Source organism: Camellia sinensis, chromosome 13, assembly GCF_055761805.1.
Source record: "Camellia sinensis isolate YWXY chromosome 13, ASM5576180v1, whole genome shotgun sequence".
Taxonomy (NCBI): domain Eukaryota; kingdom Viridiplantae; phylum Streptophyta; class Magnoliopsida; order Ericales; family Theaceae; genus Camellia; species Camellia sinensis.
Window position 1 is genome coordinate 133,545,001 of NC_138973.1, and position 19,450 is coordinate 133,564,450.

Consider the following 19,450-nt stretch of genomic DNA (forward strand, 5'->3'; position numbering starts at 1 on the left):
TCACCTACCACCACCTACTCCTCACCTACTCCTCACCTAAAATTTACCATCACCTACCACCACCTACTCCTCACCTACTACACTCACCCTCTCCTATATAATGAGCCACTCACCATTTGTAATAGATATAATCAATACATCAATCAATCAAGAATACATCTATTTTCTTACAGAATTCAAGAAGATTATGCGTTTAAATTTAAGAATTGAGCTTAGAATGAAGAATTAGAGGTTAATTCATACATGCATGCATAGTTTTGTTGAGTTTAACCATTTTTTAGCATGATTTTGTCATCCATGTTGAATTTGGAAGATGAATTGTATATGCATGCATGAATTACAAGGTTTTGAAAGTGAATTGCATATTTTTATAAACTTTGGAAAGGAATTTGAAGTTTAATCATACATGCATGATCATTTGAGTTGAATTCATAAAGTTTGGCAATGAGGCTTGAGAATTGGTCTTGAATCGATGTTTATAGACGAGTTCTAAGTGTTTGAGAAATTGTATACAAGCCATGCAAGAGTTTGATTCAAAAACATAAGTTTTGAAGTTCAATTTTGTTATGAAATTTCCAGAATTCTGTGTCACCGCTCGAGTGAACAATTTGTCGCTCGAGCGTACATTTCATGCACCCAGTATTTTTGCAGACAAATACAATTGGCTCGAGTGACCAAGTCACCGCTCGAGCGACCGCCTTTTATCTTGCACCTTAGCTGAAGCGAACATCGAGCCTAGATTCAGACCATCCAATCCTTTTGCAGACCAAGTGGTCCGCTCGAGTGACCAATATTGCGCTCGAGTGAAGTGATCTGTTTCAGCAAATTTTGAAAAGACATATTCTGATCACATGTGCATTCTCATTCTTTTCTGAGCATTCTTAGGCATGAATTGAATATTCTAAATGAATTAAAGAGTTAGAAAGAAGCTTAAGAGAATTAAATAAGTTGACAAACGGATTGAATAAGTAATGTGATTCAGTGTACGTACGTATTTATGTGAATTGTAGGTTTATTTGTAAGGACGAGTCAACAACCGAATCACTGTGAGTAATATCTTAGTAAAGATATTTTCTTACTTACTTTATTTTCTGAATGTCCTAATGTGGTAAGCTTTTCTGAAACTGTGATTTGCAAGTGTGAATGAGTTTCTATCTTTCTAATCAATATGATATCTGTAAATGTGATTGATGTGACATGAATGTGTATGATGGACCTAAGGTCGTTCTGTATATCTAAATTGGACCCAAGGTCATTCTGTGTAATTGAAATGGACCCAAGGTCGTTCTGTTCATTTGATAAGATAGACCCAAGGTCGTTCTGAACATCTGATAAATTTGATTATTTGTTATGAGTTGATCGAATGGTCATTATACAGTTATAAATGATTGGACCCGAGGTCGTTTTGTTATGATATGATCAATTCCATTTTGTACATCTGTTATAAGTTGAACCCAAGGTCATTCTGTTATTTGTTGGACTCGAGGTCGTCTTGCTATGTATTGCTTATGATATAGAAATGCTTATGTCAATTACTAGAACTCAATCACATAATCTCTTTACTCTGATATTATTCAGTAGGCGTTAGCTCACTCCATTTATATATATATATATATATATGTATGTAGGTGAGCAATGGGATATCCAGCCCTAGCCTTAGTGAACTTGGGAAGGATACCGAGTTTTGAGAAGTCTGTCATGAGCGCCTCACAAGCGAGGCTTTTGTTTCTTTCGTCTCTTTTGTCTTTTGATTTTCTGTTTCCTTTTGTTGGTCATGCTCGACCACTGTATATAAGTTTGGTGTTTGTATGTTGATGACATATGATTGATCTTCGACACATGGAATCTTTTTGTGTATGTATGAGTGTAAGTTATTAATATATAAGAAGTTTTTGTTTATGCTATTCATACACAAGCTCATTAGACAAAATTTTATATTTCTACTTCCGCTTCTGACCCCATATAATTAAATTCGATTTGATTTCTGTCTAAGGCCGTAGTAGGTAATCTCATGATTACTGTCTAGTTATGATCCAAACCTCTAGAGGCGGGTTCGGGTCATGACAGATTCTCTTGTGGTTAATAGGGGTAGTTGTCGACCTCCAAGGAAATCTATTTCTCATATCTTTCCTCTTTTCTCACAGTTCTTGTCCTTGAAAGTGGGTGATTGGGAAAGTACTCTGTTTGGAAAGATGTTTGGGTGGGTTGATTCTTCCTTTGATGTTCGTTTTCCTCATTTGTATTGTTTGATTTGTTTTCAAAATGTTTCCATCGCCCTTATGACTTTGTCTCAGTCAACTCTGATTTCATGGAACACTGAACTTTTTTAGAAATCTTAACGATCATGAAACGGATAAATTGGCTTCTCTGTTGACCATTATTGACGATAATATTTCATTGAGATCTAATGTTTAGTTATAAAAGGCGGTGGGTGATCACCTGATACCTTCAGGTTTTCCTAATGCAGGTCTTTCTTTGATAAGATTATTGATAACTCAAATGTGCTTCTCACCTATGTTATATGGACTCGGCACTTTGGGGTGCAGTACTCGTGTCGACACGACAAGACACGGGTGCGGGTGTGGGATCTATGTCGGATTCTCCTCTACTCTCTCGGACACGACTCTTTACAAACGGCGACAAAAGAAATGAGAGGAGAGCAAGAACCAACCTGGTCGGTGTTCGAAAGGGAAAGACATGGGTCGTCGACTTCAATCCCTCTGGTTGATGGACGAGAGAAGACATTGGTCGCCGACGTTGCCGACTTCGAGAGACGAGAGAGAAGACATTGGTCGCCGACTTCGCTCGATCGAGAGACGAGAGCAAGAAAAAACTTTCGCTCGATCTCCCTTCTCTCTCTCTCTCTTCTTCTTTTTGTGTCTTCTCTCTGTTCTCTCTTCTCATCTTTGACTTCTCTCTTTCATCTCTCTGCTCTCTTCTCTTTTCTTATCCTTTGATTACATTTATATTATATTATTCATATTATATAATACATTCACTCATAAAAAATTGAATAATATAATATATTATAAATAATATAATTTTTATATCTAAAATAAAAATAACTTATTTTATCATATATAATATAATTTATTTTATATCTAAAATAATTTATATTTATTATTTATATTTTATTTGTTATTTTTTTAACAAAATTTGTTATTCCTTAGTTTTTTTATTTTTATTTTTAAATTCATCTTCATAAAATAAATTTATTTTTTTAAAAAAAAAATATTTAACGTATTCCCGTACCCGTATCCAAATTCAGATTCATATCCACGTATCCTCAATTTTTAATTTTGAAATGCCCGATCCCTAGATACGCACCCGCTTCGGCACCCGATACTCATACCCGAGTCCGTGTAATTTAGCTCCTCACTCATCCTCATAAAGGATATAGTATCTAGAAAGCAATCGTGCCTCTACGATTTTTATGTGGACTTTTGCTTATAGTAGTCTCATAACTAATAACATTTTTCAAATATGGAGACCTAATTGCAATCATTGCCTCAATGGTGTACCATATGTATGGAGATGAGGAATCTTTGGATAATTTACTTTTGCATTGCCGCTAGCTTTGTCTTTATGATCCCAGCTTTTTTAAATGGGGCACACTTGTTCAGTAGTCCCCACTTCTCGTTTCCAGAAGCTTTTGATTGATTTTGGGGATTTTTGGTTCAATGCAAAGACAAAAGTATTATAGGACACTGTTTGTTTCATGAATTTTTGGGTTATTTGGTTCAAATGAAATGTTAGGAATTTTGTGAATAAGATTGACATTGAAGATGTCAAGTCTTTATAGAACAAAGTTTGTTATTTGTCATCTTTTTGGATCTCACTTTCCTTCTTTTTCAAGAGATCCCACTTTTGTATTTTATTTTATAAATTTGTAGAAATATGAGGGCAGTGTAATTTGTAGTAGTAATAGTTCTCTGCTTGTTTTTCGTTTCTTGGACTCCTTGTTCTCCTTCTCTCTTGTACTTCTCTCCGTTTTTAATAAAAGTTCTTTTCATGCTGATAAAAAAAAATTCTTTGCCAAGGAAAAATAGTTGGAGATTATAGAACAAACCAAATGGATCACAGATTAGATTGGAGCATAGGAAAGAGCTTGTACTGGTGCCCAAAAATTTACCCAGCATAGATATGAAACGTTGAGGATTAGAGCCTCTTTGGCCATAAAGGCAGAACACAAGAAGCCTATACTGAAAATTAGAGCAAAAATAATTTAATAAAAAGCCTATCGTGAAATTTAGAGAAAGGATAAACAATACCAAAGCCATGACGGTTTGAAGGTCTGAACAGTCAAAGCCATGATGGTTTCAACAGCCCGAATCTTATTTCTATGTTCTAAAACTAACCATCCAAGTGCCTACCCCAGACAATTTGCATGGAATAAGCTGGTTACATAATGAATGGTATTTGGGTTTGAACTATCGGATCCAGTTCAAGGTCTGAACAGTCAAACCATAAGTCTGGTCCCATTTTAAATACTCATGTTACCACCACCGCTGCTATCACCACTACAGTAGATGAATTGCCACTAATTTGTTGTCACTAACTTATTATGACCACAGCTGCTGCTAAAATTGCCATCATCACCATCATCACAACCTACACTATTATGATGCCACGTTCTACACCCTGTCCCAACCATTAGAATCTCTTCCACCAATTTACCAACATTAATACTCCAATTTTTTATTTTTTCCTTGATCAGCATAAACAAGTCAATGGAAGGCACCAAAAGGGGATATGAGGTAAGACACACACAGGCGGTATACGAAAAAAGGGCTACACACTACATATAGGCTATGCTACAAGGATTCTTCTAAATTCGCGTACCCATGCCATGTCAGACACTTGACACTTGGGTATGGAATATGTGTCCAACACCTCTAGTTCAATAGCACCCAACAAATATGTTTAAGTAGTAAAGCTTACCATGCAATTATGTATGGGCCTCCTATTATGTGCATGAAATAAGTGTCTAATAAATATGAAATTTAGTGATGTCCTTATGTACTTGGGCATGAAAATTAGATGAATCTGATAGTACACATACCCACAGCCAACAAAAGTATGTGAGTCCATGGAAAACGTTTTTCATGATCAACAAAAAATGAGCGAAAAAACAACATTTCCTGGACTTAACAAGACCGGCGGTATACCAAGACCAACGAGCAGATTAGAGTCTTACCAACAATACCACCATTGTCACTACAACACCATGTGGTACATGTGAAAAAAATCATGTGGGTGACATTAATAAAATGAACACATAAATCAAGTGACATGCTATAACGATCAGCAATCAAATTTCAAGAAAAGGAAACAAAGTCAATGAACAAAAGGTGAAACAAGGTCTTGAGTAAACAACCTGGAGATGAGCTCTTGCAACCAAATCGGGTTTAAATTTCTGGAACTCAACCACAAAGCGTAAAACACCTTCAAATAATGGGTCCAAAGAGTAGGAACATATAATGTCTAGATCATGAAGAAGTTTTTGGAAATATTCAACTGCCTGGTAGAAGAAAAAACAACAACAAACATAATTTATTTTAAAGTAAAAAACCCAAATATATCAGTTTTACTCTTCCATGCACTTACCTTTTTCCAGCTGAGAATTTTAATTGCCCGAGGTGGAGTAGGAGCAGACAATCTACAGTTCAAAGTAGCATCAAACCCAATTGGTTGACAACCGGAAGCTGTTGTTTTATCTCCTATTCCATCTCCACAAGTTCCACATGCATTGGACATTAGGAATTCTAATGATTTAAGAATGCATTCTAGCTCTGATAAGCAGGAAGCTATATGTTTTCTCGCTAGCTCCAAACCTCTGCCTTGAGCTCGCTTCATAGATGTAAGAACATGGTTGAAGTGCTGAAAGCAAGGGAATATATGTTAAACATTACTGTGGAAACATCTACTGTTTTCATCTTTCATGATATGGATTAAATGCCATATGATATATTCAGGTATCCATGTGCAAGCATATAGAACCTTATTAAATTGCCGAATAGAACTAATTCAATATTGAACATAGCTGCAAGATGTGAAAGCCAAAGGATATTGGCAATTGTTTCCATTTGTTGGATGCAGAACTACTACAGGTGTTTGACCCCAAAATATTCCTATAGGAGAGTCACAAGAAGTACTATCGAGGTTTGGAAACCAAGACTTATCTAACAAATACAAACAAGCAACGGCTCGAAGAAGTTTATGAAGGCTATCTCTAACTTCAAACAAATGTGCACCAATAATTTTGGGTGACTGTTTGACTAGGAAAAATAGAACATTACAATTCATGGTGTAAGATAGAAGTTTCAGCAATTATTATAAAATTCAAATCCAATATATAGAATAACATAACAGAACTAGGTGTGAAAAAATGTATGTGAATGAACTTTTTAAGTAAGCAGCACATAACTTAGACATAAAGCAAACCATACAAGAGTTCAATCTCCTGAGTGCTTGCTTTGAGAAGCATTAAGTGTAATTAGAACAATTTGGCTTGGGTTTTGGTCTACAAATTTACCCCAAGAAAAGTACAACTATGATATGTGATGCAGCCTAGTGGATGCAATGTTTGCATGAAATTTGCCAATTGAACAATTAGAATTTTATTAGGAGTTGTTTCTAGATTTTTTTATTTTTATTTTTGAGGTTTTGCAGATGAAATTTTATGGATTAAGTAGGAGCCACGTTAGTTTTATATAGTAATTACTTGTTATTAGAGTTTTATAAGACCTATAAAATAACCTTCTAGGGGAATAAACATATATTTGTAAGAGCTTTACTCCATCTCTCTCTATCTCCCCCTCTCACTTTCTTTCTTCTTTCCTCCTTATTCTTCCTTATTCTTCTCTCCCTTTTTTATCTCCTCCCATATCTTCACTCTATATTCGCTTCCTCTCCCATCTTTCTTTGCTTCCCCTCCTACCTTCTTTCTTCTACTTGCCCCAATATACTCATGTCCACCAATGTGGGATGTGTCCGCCACCCATACCCAATTTAGACATTTGGATCTTCTAATTTTATATAATGTTTCGAGACGAAGACACTCACATTTGTTAGTAAAGAAACAATTCTAGCTTCTCACATGAATTGGAGATATAAATTCCTTATTTTTCCTACATCCCATTTAACTTGAAATACATTTCTAAATGATTTACAACATCATATCTAAGAATTACACAATATGCAATATATACTTAAGACATGTTTCGCAGTCCCAAAACCCATACCCAATTTTTGGATGCATATCCCACTATTCTAAGATTTATGTTTAGGAAGATCAAACCCCTGAACTTGTACACTCCCCCGATACTCGTATCCAAGTTCATGTAACATTCTTTTTCTTCTCATTTTATCTGAATAAAATCAGTATGCTATGCTTCATAAGCATTAAAGAAACATCCATCATGGAACAACCATTCCCTTGTAATAGTGAACAATGATTTCATTTACAATGCATTTTTCATTATTTTTTTGGTGAACCAAACATGAAAATAAACATTTTAATGGAATGATCATTCCATTTCACGTTTATTTCAATTAACCAAAAATACTTTTAAGTACAAGTTTGTTTCACCAAATAAAAGTAGTTGCATAAGAGGCTAATTAGATGAAATCCTATGAACCCAGAATTCAGTCCCAGATTTTTACCCATAATTTGTTTGTGGTGGAGGTTGAATGGCTGTAGAGTGGGGTGCATGTATAGAATGAATATGAGCCATGGATTGATATTTCTGGGTAAATTTTTTTTTGGGTGTGTAGTATTTGCTAGCTAATTAAAATTGAGAGCCACCCATTCTCTATTATACCATGGGACTATTGGATTATTTGTACGAGATTATTGTATTATGGTCTGTGAAAGTGAGATAAAACAAAAACTAGGATTTAAAACATTATTTTTACCGTTCAATGGAACAAGAAAAATAATCCAAAGAAGTACTAATGAAAGTAAATAAATCTCTTCTCTTTACTCTTCATATAGTTAACTATTGATAGATTATTCTATTTTTTATTTGGTTTATATTAGTTTTTTTTTTTTTTTTTTTCTTCTTCATTGGTGGACAAGAGCTGAGAAAAGATGAGAAACACAAAATATAAAAAGAGACCAGATATGGAAAAAGTTGTCAATAAGTATTCTATGGGATTTGTATAGAATTTGTGAAATTTAAGTTTTTAATGTCACCGCTGATAAAATTCTTGTAGTCACCACTGCCTTCTGCATATAGCTTACGAGGCAGAAATTGCCAAGGTTGTAAATACCATTCTATATTGGGCCATACCTGCCGGTTTACAAACCATTTTAGCAAGAAACCAGTACAGTATACTATTAGTTCCCTTCCAGTGAATTTACCCGCCTATCTTGGACCATTTCAAGAATACCAGAAAATTTCACCTTCTCTCCGTTCATACCAGCCATTCCGGGAGTGTACTAGTTGCAAATAAAAAAATTGATAAGGATATTTCAAAGACTTGAACAAAGGTGAATTAACTACACAATTGGGATCCCATTTTTCTGATTGAGAAGGATTTTTAAGCTGCTCAACCTCTCCATCTTCGACAATTAGAGCAACATTATCTCCCCCTCTAGTACTCTGCTTCACAACTCTTCTATCTCCATCCATCTATGAACTATACTTGGCCACTGTCAGAATGCGTGGTAGAGGTTTTGAGGCTTTGAATCTTTGAACAGGTAATGGAGAGAGAAGGGTTTTCAGTCAACTTTTGAACTTCAGAAACATACACCAACTTTTCATCTATACATAGATTTGAAAGGGTGATATAACCAATGCAAAATTGAGATGACAACGTCATGCAATTTTATTTTTTATTTTTTTTTTGGGTAAATGAAAGGATATTTTATGCAAGGTTTTGAAAACTGGACCGGACCAGCCGGTTCGACCGGTTGAACCGTTGACCGGTCAAGGTTCTGGTCCGGATATACCCTCTGAACCGTTCAAAGCTAAAAACCGGCCTATTTAAAGAGAACCGGGAAAACCAGCAGTTGAACGGGCGAACCGGTCAACCCAGAGCCGGTTCGCCGAGTCGATGAAATTGAAAATTTTGTTTTTTTTTAAAAATTTCTTCTAACCTTTTTTTCTTTCTTTCTTTCTTTCTTATTATATATATATATATATATATAATATAAGAATATAAGAAAATTTTAATTAGAAACTCTCTTTCAAGGGTTTCCTCTTATGAGAAATCCCATTAAGAGCTTGAAATTATTGTAAAAGTCTCTATCTATTTATAAGAAAAAAATTCTTTTAAAAAAACTCAAGAAATTCATGTGGGATTCAATCAAATGTATTGGAGGGAATATTGAAATTTTAATATCCCTCTAAAATTTTTGTTCTTCTTTCAATCAAATTATTTGAATTAAAATCATATGGAGAGAATATTGAATATTTGATTTCCTTTTCCAAAATTAAAATTAATAATATTTTAAAACAAATTATTATATTTTTCAGTAAAAAAAATATTAGAAGAAATATTTAAGATAATTTAATATTTTTAAAATTTTAAATTTATAATTTTATTACTTATATTTTTATTTAAATATAATTTTAATATATTTATTACGCCACCAATGGTTTAAAACTATTTTAGACTAATTACACCAATGGTTCCCAAAGTACGCATTTTAGTCCCCAATCCATAAATTTTATCAATTTGATCCTCAACTACAGAATCTGAGTTCAAATAGTCCCCAACACTCATGCTGTTCAAATTGGTTAACAGTAGCTAGAGTAATATCAGAATTTTACATAAACCCTCAACAAAATTAAAAGGACTGAATACGCAAATGGTCCCCAAAGTATGCACTTTGTTGCATTTCCAAAAATATGCATTTTGTTGCATTTCCATCCCCATCTTTTAATTTTGTTGCTGTCTTTTATTTTTTTGTTGAATTCTAAGAATACCCATGCTTCCATTAATCAATTTAGACGTTGTGATCACTTGGGACCATTTAAACTCACATTTTGTAATTTGGGGACCAAATAAACAAAAATAAAAGATTGGGGACTGAAGTGTAACAAAATGCTTACTTTGGGACTATTGGTGTGATTAGTCCTGCTATTTTTATCAATGGAAAGATTCAACTATCTGCTATTCCATATATACAGACTGGGGCTGTCTAATTGGTACTCCCCCAACAATAAACGAATCAAGTTAAAGCTAATGCAGATGCTTGATTTAGGTAGGAGGATTAAATGCAAGCCAATGTTTGGAATTTGATCTATATTAGAGTTAGGGCCTTAAGGAAGTTGAAGTAGTGTCTAGAATATTAAGGTAATTTCTGATATCATTAAAGTTTGATTTCAGGTAGACAATGACATCTCAGTCAAAAGCAAGTAAAACTAAAATTCTATAGCAGCTTATTAAACAAAAAAACTGTGGACATATGTAACTAGTTTCCAGTTTTTAGATTGACATCAATAAAAAGCGTAAGCCTAAGTTCACAGAAGCACTTCAACCACTAAGCTACCATGGTTTTGGTGCAACTAGTTCCCAATCTTTATAAAGCTTCTCAAAGTTAATCTATTATTTACAATTCATGATGTCCTAAGCGGTGGCATACTGAAGTGAAATGCTGAGAATCACAATAGCCAAAATGAAAGAGAAAAGTACTCGTAGACAATCACAAACATAACCATACGCTTCAATACATAGACATGTGCTAACAAGAAGATGTATACTCAATGATTCAGATGATTCAGGAAACATATAAAGCGCACAAACACATGGTAAGACCTTACGAAAGCGAATGCGGCACAACAAAGCTTTACAGTAGCCTTCTTCCAGGTCTGGATTTGTTTGCAGTGGCTCTATATCTGCACTAACATAGGCAGTGCAACCTTCAAGAAAATATTCCAAAACATCTTACCTTAAGTATTCAAAAAAAGCATTAATGCATTATGCAAAGCAGCAAATGGCCACTGTCAGTAAATCAAATTAGCAGCTGCAGCAGCAACAAGAAGTTCACATTAGATGACTCGCAAGATAAAAAATGTGAGATCACTGTAGATGATTAAGCCACCCAAGAGTTTCAGACCGTAGAAACATTTAGCACGTCACAAGTTCATGGAGAAATGCTCTAATGGGAGAAAAAGGTGAAAGAAAGAAACTCTATATTCTCAACCATCCAACATGATAATCACACAATGCATCTTGTAGGTTTTCTTTCCATTTTTAAGTAAGACAAAACCAAGTATATATTGAGAATGTCGCATAGTTATAAACAAAAGGCAGGTCTTTATTGGAACAGGCAGTCACAGATTGCTGACTGAAAGACTGGGTGGATTATCTTATATGTGTAGCACAAATGTTTGGACCAGTTACTGTCACAGACACTGGCCTGACAAATTGCTATCCTGGTATCTATACTATACCATTATATAAAGTAAACACCTCCCATCAGACTCTCACATACCTAAATTATCCCTCCAGGCAAACAAAGAAAAAACATTCCATTATCTTATATGTGCAGCACGCATGATTGGACCAGTTTCTGTCACAGATTACTGGCTTGGCAAATAACTATCCTGATATCAATAATATCATATAAAGTGATAGGCCCTGCTTATGAACCTCAGATCCTGAAGATGTTGGGGCAACCACAACATGATTTCATTATGATTGATCCTGCAATGTTGTAATCCCTACTGTTCCTTTATCCCACGTTTTGCAGCTACTGAAGACTTTCATATTTGAGCCTTTTCCGGTACTGATTGATGTTTTCCGGGATTACTGCAGTTGTCGGACTGTTCGTTTGTGAAGGCTTTCCATTTTATTTTTTTTCAGCCAACAAGTGCGTAACTGAGCAGTGGACATTTTCTTTTTTGATCCATCAGGTTTTTCTTTATTTAAGAGTGCTCTCAAAAAGCAAAAAGACTTGTTTTAATAGTAAATTGCTGGTTGGGTTTGTCCAACCAAGAATGACATGGGAGATTCGGTGGAAAAATTTCTATACCCAAGCATAAAAGAAAACTGAGGATAGATCAAGTCCATAGTGGCTTCACATTAAAGGAAAATTTCTCTTTAAGGTGCTTTCTTGAATTCTTCAAATGGAGAAAGAAGCTCTAACGGTAACATATTTATCAAAACCGAGACTGAGCTTCAAAGCTGCTACTTCTTTTTTTCCTTTGGTTGTGTGTCAAAGCTGCTATTTTTATTGAACTACAACTTAGGGAATTCAAAATTGTCGGGTATTATTAACACCTGAAACATTAATAATTCGATTTTCTGGTTTCTTCAATTGCATCAATCCACGCCAAACAGTACCCTCAATAACTAAATAGCGAATCCACCTAAGCATTTAAAATTCTCTATATGATTAACAACTCAAATGCTGATAGCTGCATTTTTTGGGCTTCATTGAGTGTTGTCCATCCACAACCAACAGTACCCTCATTACAAAATGAATCCACCCAAATGTTTGCAATATATGGTGCTTTACTAACTAGAAAATTAATGAAATGATAAATGATAGTAGCTACCTTCTACGACCCTCTTTTTTGACAACGGGGCTTTACAAGCACGCAATTGGCGAGAAATTGTTTCCTCAACTGCATGTAGCAGTGATAAGCATTTTTCATCTCCGTCCCCTTTCAAAGGTAGACCATACGTCATTGTAAAAAGATCTTCTTCCTGCCAAAAGAAAACACATAGAATTAAAACTAAGTTGTTACCATGCTTCTCATCACAATTTAACTACAGAAGAATGGGATGGTTGAGAAACCTCAATAGTAAACAACAAAAGAATTTTTCCATCAAGATTCATATCGAAATCAAATAATAAAAAGTACTATTATCTTTTACAATCTGATTCCTTCTGTTATTCCTAACCCTTTCATGGAGCTCTAGCAAATGATTTAGCATTATAAGTAAAAAGCCATTCACACAGCATCTATAAATGGTGGTTTCATGTTGCTCTAAGCTTGTTCAATTCTTGCAGTGCATATTTGTTTTCTTCTTCTATGTTTTTGTTCACAATACAGTGAGGACCAATTGCACTTATTTTCTGTACAAAATAGGTGATGAGTTTCTCATGCCATGTCACCTTAACATAATTTATAAGGCAACAACATAATCGCCCTTAACATTAAAAACAGTTACGCATATCATGGATCTGAAAACTTGCTCTCTTATTATTTATTTTTTTTTATATTTTATTTACGGGGTTCTGTAACATTAAAAATAGGTTTTGCTTGGTCCATTGGGATTAAAACCAAGTTCCACTCATTCTAAGGGATTTGGCTTTACTATATTTAAAATTCTCAATGAGAGAGTCAAAGACTCCATCTCAAGCCTTTCCATCTCTATCTCAAGGTTTCTTTTTCTCTCCTCTCAATTACATTACTCATTCATAGGTTTCTTTTTCTCTATCTCAAGCATGCCATCTATTTCTCTCTTTCATGTACTGCTAACAGCTGGGTGGTAAGAATCCTGCACTCATTCAGAAAACCAAATCAGGAGTTCTCATCTCGTCATACCACTGGTTTATCATCATTGTTTTTGCCTACTACACAGACGTGCATGTGCTCCTTAGAATGGATAATGAGAGAGCCAAAGATCAACCATTGCCTCATTGTTCATGCAACGTGGTATACAACTGTTTTGGAATGCCAGTTATATTGTATGCTCCACTACTCAAATCTCCTTCTTTATGCAGTGGTGCTTCCAATTTTTATGGGTGGAGAGTGCTACGACAGCATGGTTAGTTATTTTCAACAGTCATTTGGTCCATATGGGATGAAACCTGCAACTAAAAAACTGTAAGTTCATGCTAGACAATGAGAAGTGTCAACAAACATGATCTTATTCTTCATCATTTACAAGTATAACTTTTACAAACTCTCAGTTTAGCTAATCTCAAATCATAATTTCAAATTAGAAGGCACTTGGCTATGTAGAAGATTAAAATGGCATTCTTATCAATGAAAGAATCACAGGTTGATGTTTTGTTTGCCTTTTTCTTTCTCTAGTATGAATACTGTATTATGAGTAATGTTTCTCTAGCTTTTGTTTTACTTGAAAAATAAAAAATAAAAAATAAAAAATCCTCCATGTGTCCTTAAACATTATGTTAAAGCATTTCCTTGCCTTCACTAAAATTCCATTTCTTATTATCTTGATAATTTCGTAGACTTTTCTTTCTTGGGGAATATTTTGAAAAGGAAATATACCAAAGAATTTTGGATTGAGGAACTATTATTATGAATTTTAGGAGAATAGGTGTTGTATTAACTGTAAAACTGAAGACAACAAGATCAAATCTGACTTCTCATGTAAATAATAAGAAAGCAGAGGACAAAAAGGGACACAACTTGTTAATACCAGGTGTTATTACAGAACCCCCTGAACAACTGAGAGGCCAAGAAGTCCTTGCATTATCATGAGATGTACGATGGAAGAAAAAAATAAGGAACAACAACAATAATAGTAGGTGAAAACATTCTGTAAATTACATTTCTCTGAGAATTAGTTCTCTATAGGTCACCTATTAAAACACCTAAAAGTCTTTCTGCACATACCATCCAAGTAAGACAAATGAAAATGCAATCTAGGGTTAGTCTTTCCCAATTAGCATGGAACCTGCATTTCTACATAGAAAGCAACTTCTGAGACCCATGTAACAGAATCCAAACCATCTTACACTAAAGTTTAACAGTCAACAACGTTCCCTAGTTCCTACACCGAGTAGTTCACACTCAACCCAAAAACTACCAGCCAAACCTCCTATATCAGCATTAGCAAACACCAGGATGACCTGACCTAATTCTAATTAACTTAAATAATTAAACAATGTAGAGAATGGAAAAAATACCAAAAAGGGCAAATATAAAATTTCACAATGAGCATCTTCGTGGGCTTAACATAATTATGTTTTAGCACAACTAAAGCCTTTCATATGTTTTATATTTATATACCAGAATGCTGATGGATAGATTCAGTGACTTTTTGTTACATTTGAGTTGGTAGGAGTTTCTCGGCAATTCACAAATGGCTGGAAAGGCATGTAAGGGTGCCTACGAATTGTATCATGGGTCAAATAATGTTATTTAGTCTACATACAAAGAAAAGTTTCTTAGTTTCCTAAATTAGCCTATAAATATATATATATATGTAACTCTTCTATTCCAAAGAGTCAAGATTTTGAGAATTCATCAGAACTTGTGAAACTTTGAGTGATAAATCATGCGGCCTTGCCTTAGGGGCGTTATTCCTAAGGAGTTGCGAGTGGGATTCCTAGAGTTTTCTTTTCACTTCTTCTCACAAATCACCATTCTCAGGCATTCATAACCATAGAATAATGCCAATTTGTTGTTCAAAGAATTCCAGTAGCTAATTCCTAAAATTGTGCAACTATACATTGAAAACCAAGCCAAAACTCACCCTTTTCCATCTAGAGAAGCTTGCTTCTACTTTGTAAGACCCTAAAGTCTAAAAGTTCTCCATAACAAACTCCCACCGCAAAACCACTTGTCTGCAGCTCAGGTCAAGTTCCTTAAAGATTTCATACATCATTAAATTTCAAGTCAATCGTTCTACACTTTTTATTTCTTTTTCTTTTTCTTTTTCTTTTTTCCCTTTCTGAAGTAAAGAGAACAAAACCCATGTCCTAATAGTTGGTGATTTGACTAAGAATAAAAACGTACAGGTCCAGGATTCTGTGCTGCGACAGAAGCGGAATCGAATCATATTAGTGATTTCACCAAAAGTAGGTTACATTAAGTCTATATGAACAAGTTTGAAACCTGAGTGGGTTACATTAAGTATATATGAACAGTTTGAAACCTATTATGTTATCCTCAACAATGAAATTATCCAAAAAGAAATATACATATATATTCCGAAAAACCAAGAAAAGCCAAAAGTGTTGCTGGAATACTTTACTTCATGTGTACGGGCATCAGAGACAACTGAAACAACTGCATTGCATGTTGCACGTATGACTTTGCAATAAGAATGCAACAATGCATGAGATGCTGTTATATCTGGCCTCAGAAGATAGATGCAAGAAAAAACAGTTTGTGCCAATGAATGACCCTTGTGCCATGTTGCCTGCCATGCAAGATTGTAATTAGCTAGAAAACAATAAGGCAAGGCATACTACTTATCATATGCAGTATAGACAGTACCTCACATGCTAGAAGATGGTCCATGATGTCAATTGTACATTGGACATCAACAGTTCTATCCATGCTCAAAGGGACTGGAGCAGCACCATTCTCAATAGCTTCATCAACAGAATAATATCTACAAACAATACCTGAATCCATCTTCGGGTCCATAATCTAACAACAAATAAATAAATAAATAACAAATAAGTACAAACCAGAAGGATCATAAATAATTATAAAGTGCAAAAAATTGTTGCAGTAGATATTGGTAAAATTATGCAATGGCTAGCATTGAGTATCCAAGGTATTATGGATCCAATATGACAGAAGATTTACGCAAATATCTATAATGAGGATCCAATCCATGGCAACACCTCAGTACTTACAGAAGATAAAAACAAATTGTATGAAAGATAAAGCATAGGTGTACAATAAAATAAGCATAAAAGAAAAAATTACTTCTCTTCATATTAATTATCAATAGCAATTTAAATAAGATCACATGTGAGAAGGAAGCATCAGCAATAACTGAAGCACATAAAAATGGGGGTAAACAAAGTATTGCACCACATGATGGATGAACTTCCAATATCATAGAGAATACCTTGCAAATTAGATATATTAGCTGTGAAGGAAGCATCAGGGAATACTTAAGCAAATTAAAAGGGGAAAATAAACATTTGAACAGTTGATGAAGGAACTTCTTGCAGCAAGTTAATATTGCGAAAGGAAATTCTCCCATTAAGACGATAGAGAAATCAACACAAGCTCAACTTCCAGTTAACATGTCCTATATAATTTTTAATAGAGAGAAAACATTCAAATACATAATTAAGAATATAACAGCAGCACGTTATGTCATCTTATCACTAATAAAGGGAATTCAAAACTAAAAACAATAAAAGGTCTCCCCCTAAACAATTTTTCACTTTTGCAGTAAATCTATCTCAGTCCTTACAAAAATGTAAAACAGATTAAATGTGATTTGTTCTGGTTGGTTCCTCTTTCTCTACCTGTACTTTCCAGTACAGATTCTTTCCTTTTTCTTCTACTCTTTTCAGATAGAATCCTAAGTTCCCTTGAAGAAGGATGTCCACTGGCCCCATTTGGCCGGATTTTATTTCTGTCAAGTGCTTTGACACTTTTAAATACCTTCTTCTTTTTTTGAATTTCAACACCAAATGTGGCTTACTGAGGTATTATGATTTTGATTTACATCACTAACACACAATTCAGCACTTACCTCTTAACATAAATTTAAAAAAAAAAATGTATAGAATAACATATTTAATTTTACAAAAAAGAAAAAACTGTTGTCTCACACATCCTCTGTTGTGTTTCCGGTTTTGTAGCAATGTGTGACAGTGGCACATAATTACTCATTTGAAAATGAGACACACTCGATAATGCCCGCTAAAAATTGTAAGTCCAACCAAGAAGAACCATTACCTCCAGGGCAGACATGGCAGCAAAAAGATTAAAATTCTCTCCATGTATAAGCTCACCATCTCGAAGTTCTGTGATCAAACAATACAAAATAAAGTTACAACAAGTAACAAAGAAACATATAATTGCACACTCGACACAAGCACTGTTTTGACCCATTTTTGAAAACTACATAATAAAAATTGCATTGGAATTTTCAGAACAATACATCAAGCAGATTGTGGAAACAATTAGGAAGGTAGAAACCAGAATTATACCCTCAATTACAAGTAAAATATCATATAAAATATACACCAAACTCTGGCATCTACCTCATAGGCACCCAATACTACTGATCATACATTAATATCGTCAAATAGGAGATTAAAAATGTATGATGTTCCACGTGAAAAATAGAACGAAAATTAAATATTAAAAAAAAATGTCTTTGTTCACAAAATTAGACTTAGAATTGAAAAACTGCTGCTGCAAATAATCATTTACAATCTAAATTACAATAATCATTTGCAACTAATGAGCAGTGATAAATTCCCCTGATTGGAAGTTAGTACTAAGTATCTGTAAATAAATCCATCATTTTACGAACACAGAGCCAAAATAAACTTCAACTACACTGTGTTTGGTTGTGAGAAAAAAAACCAGAAACAAGCAAAAGATTGAAATTTTAAATTCCTGTGCTTCCGGTTGCATTTTCCCCGGAACATGAACAGCTCAATTACACAAAATTAGATAGTTTGCACAAGGTAAAGATGCCTTCAAAGGCCTCCCAGAAAAACTGAGATTCAGAAAACCCCCTATTTGTCATTTCTTTATTTTCCTAGTCTTTCTCGGGAAACAAACAGAGGAGGTAAACATTTATATATATATATATATATATACGAGGGGTAAACGAGTAGACCTTTACAAGTGAATTGGAGGAGAGACGAAACATCGGCCCAAACAGTTTGTTCGCCTGAAGAAATCGATGGATTAATAGGCACTTTGAGCTTCTCTGCCATTCGTTCAACGATTGAATACTTTCTGCTGCTTCTTCTTCTTCTTCTTCTTCTTCTTCTTCTTCTTCTTCTCTCCCTCTCTCTCTCTCTCTCTCTCTCTCTCTCTCCTCAGGTGCCTCCGAGTCTTCGGACCTTCGCTGTTTTGAAGTCTTCACCAGAACTGTGTACTGTCTTTGAAAACTGGACTGCTTGTTGAGAGAGAGAGTGAGTGAGAACAAAAAGAGAGGGTCTCTAGACTCGAAACGAGGGTTTGAAGATTTTTGGTGGGCGGGGCATGAAGTGGGTCGGGCATACAGATGGTCCAATTTCATGAAGAAAAAAAAGAAGAAAGAAGTGGAACTGACCATTTTAGATGAGTGCTTACCTGCCAAATTTTTTTGTACCCTTATTTTTTTGGATTCTAACCTTAAATCTTAAATTTTAATAATATTTTTTTAGACACCTCATTTATTATCAAATCTATCTTTATTCATAATCTTTTTACAATCAAATGCACACCCACCTAATTTTTCATATCTCTCATTTCCTAACTGTCGGTCTACCACTGTGTTCATCTTCTCCACACCGATTGAATCCATTTTGCTGCTGAAATTCGAAAAGTGCTGCTTGAATCCATTTTGCTGCTCAAATTCCGAAAGTGCTGCTTGATTCCATTTCGAAAGTGTGCTTTGGACCCCCCTTTCGGAAATTCAACACTTTACTACTGTAAAAATTTTCATCTACCATCAAAGTTATGATTTATTGCTGTAAAATTTTTCATCTACCATCAAAGGTATAATTTATGGGTCTGCCTTTGGTCCAGTCCACCATCGGACTGGACCGTACTGTTGGGCCCGTGGGGGCCCACCACCGGTCCCGTTTTGAAAATCT

At 34.7% G+C, this 19,450-nt stretch overlaps 1 protein-coding gene across 12 annotated transcripts in view; it reads right to left on the reverse strand.

The window, feature by feature from the left end:
* Positions 1 to 18,924, reverse strand: part of MAK10 (MAK10 homolog) — a 35,304-nt gene extending 16,380 nt beyond the window's left edge. For 2 of the 12 annotated variants that reach the window (XM_082903443.1, XM_082903442.1), the window contains exons 1-8: positions 18,484 to 18,866; positions 17,589 to 17,656; positions 16,158 to 16,313; positions 15,913 to 16,080; positions 12,513 to 12,663; positions 10,768 to 10,847; positions 5,604 to 5,880; positions 5,378 to 5,517 (exon numbers count right to left, since the gene is read on the reverse strand). In XM_082903443.1, the coding sequence (XP_082759569.1) occupies positions 5,378 to 5,517; positions 5,604 to 5,880; positions 10,768 to 10,847; positions 12,513 to 12,663; positions 15,913 to 16,080; positions 16,158 to 16,313; positions 17,589 to 17,656; positions 18,484 to 18,583 (1,140 nt within the window). In that variant the 5' untranslated portion in view covers positions 18,584 to 18,866. Of the gene's footprint in view, positions 1 to 5,377; positions 5,522 to 5,603; positions 5,881 to 10,767; positions 10,872 to 12,512; positions 12,664 to 13,508; positions 13,781 to 15,912; positions 16,081 to 16,157; positions 16,314 to 17,588; positions 17,657 to 18,483 lie in introns of those variants that run through there. The other 10 variants (XM_082903447.1, XM_082903446.1, XM_082903444.1 and 7 more) reach the window with 10 other exon arrangements.
* Positions 18,925 to 19,450: the final 526 nt, after the last annotated feature.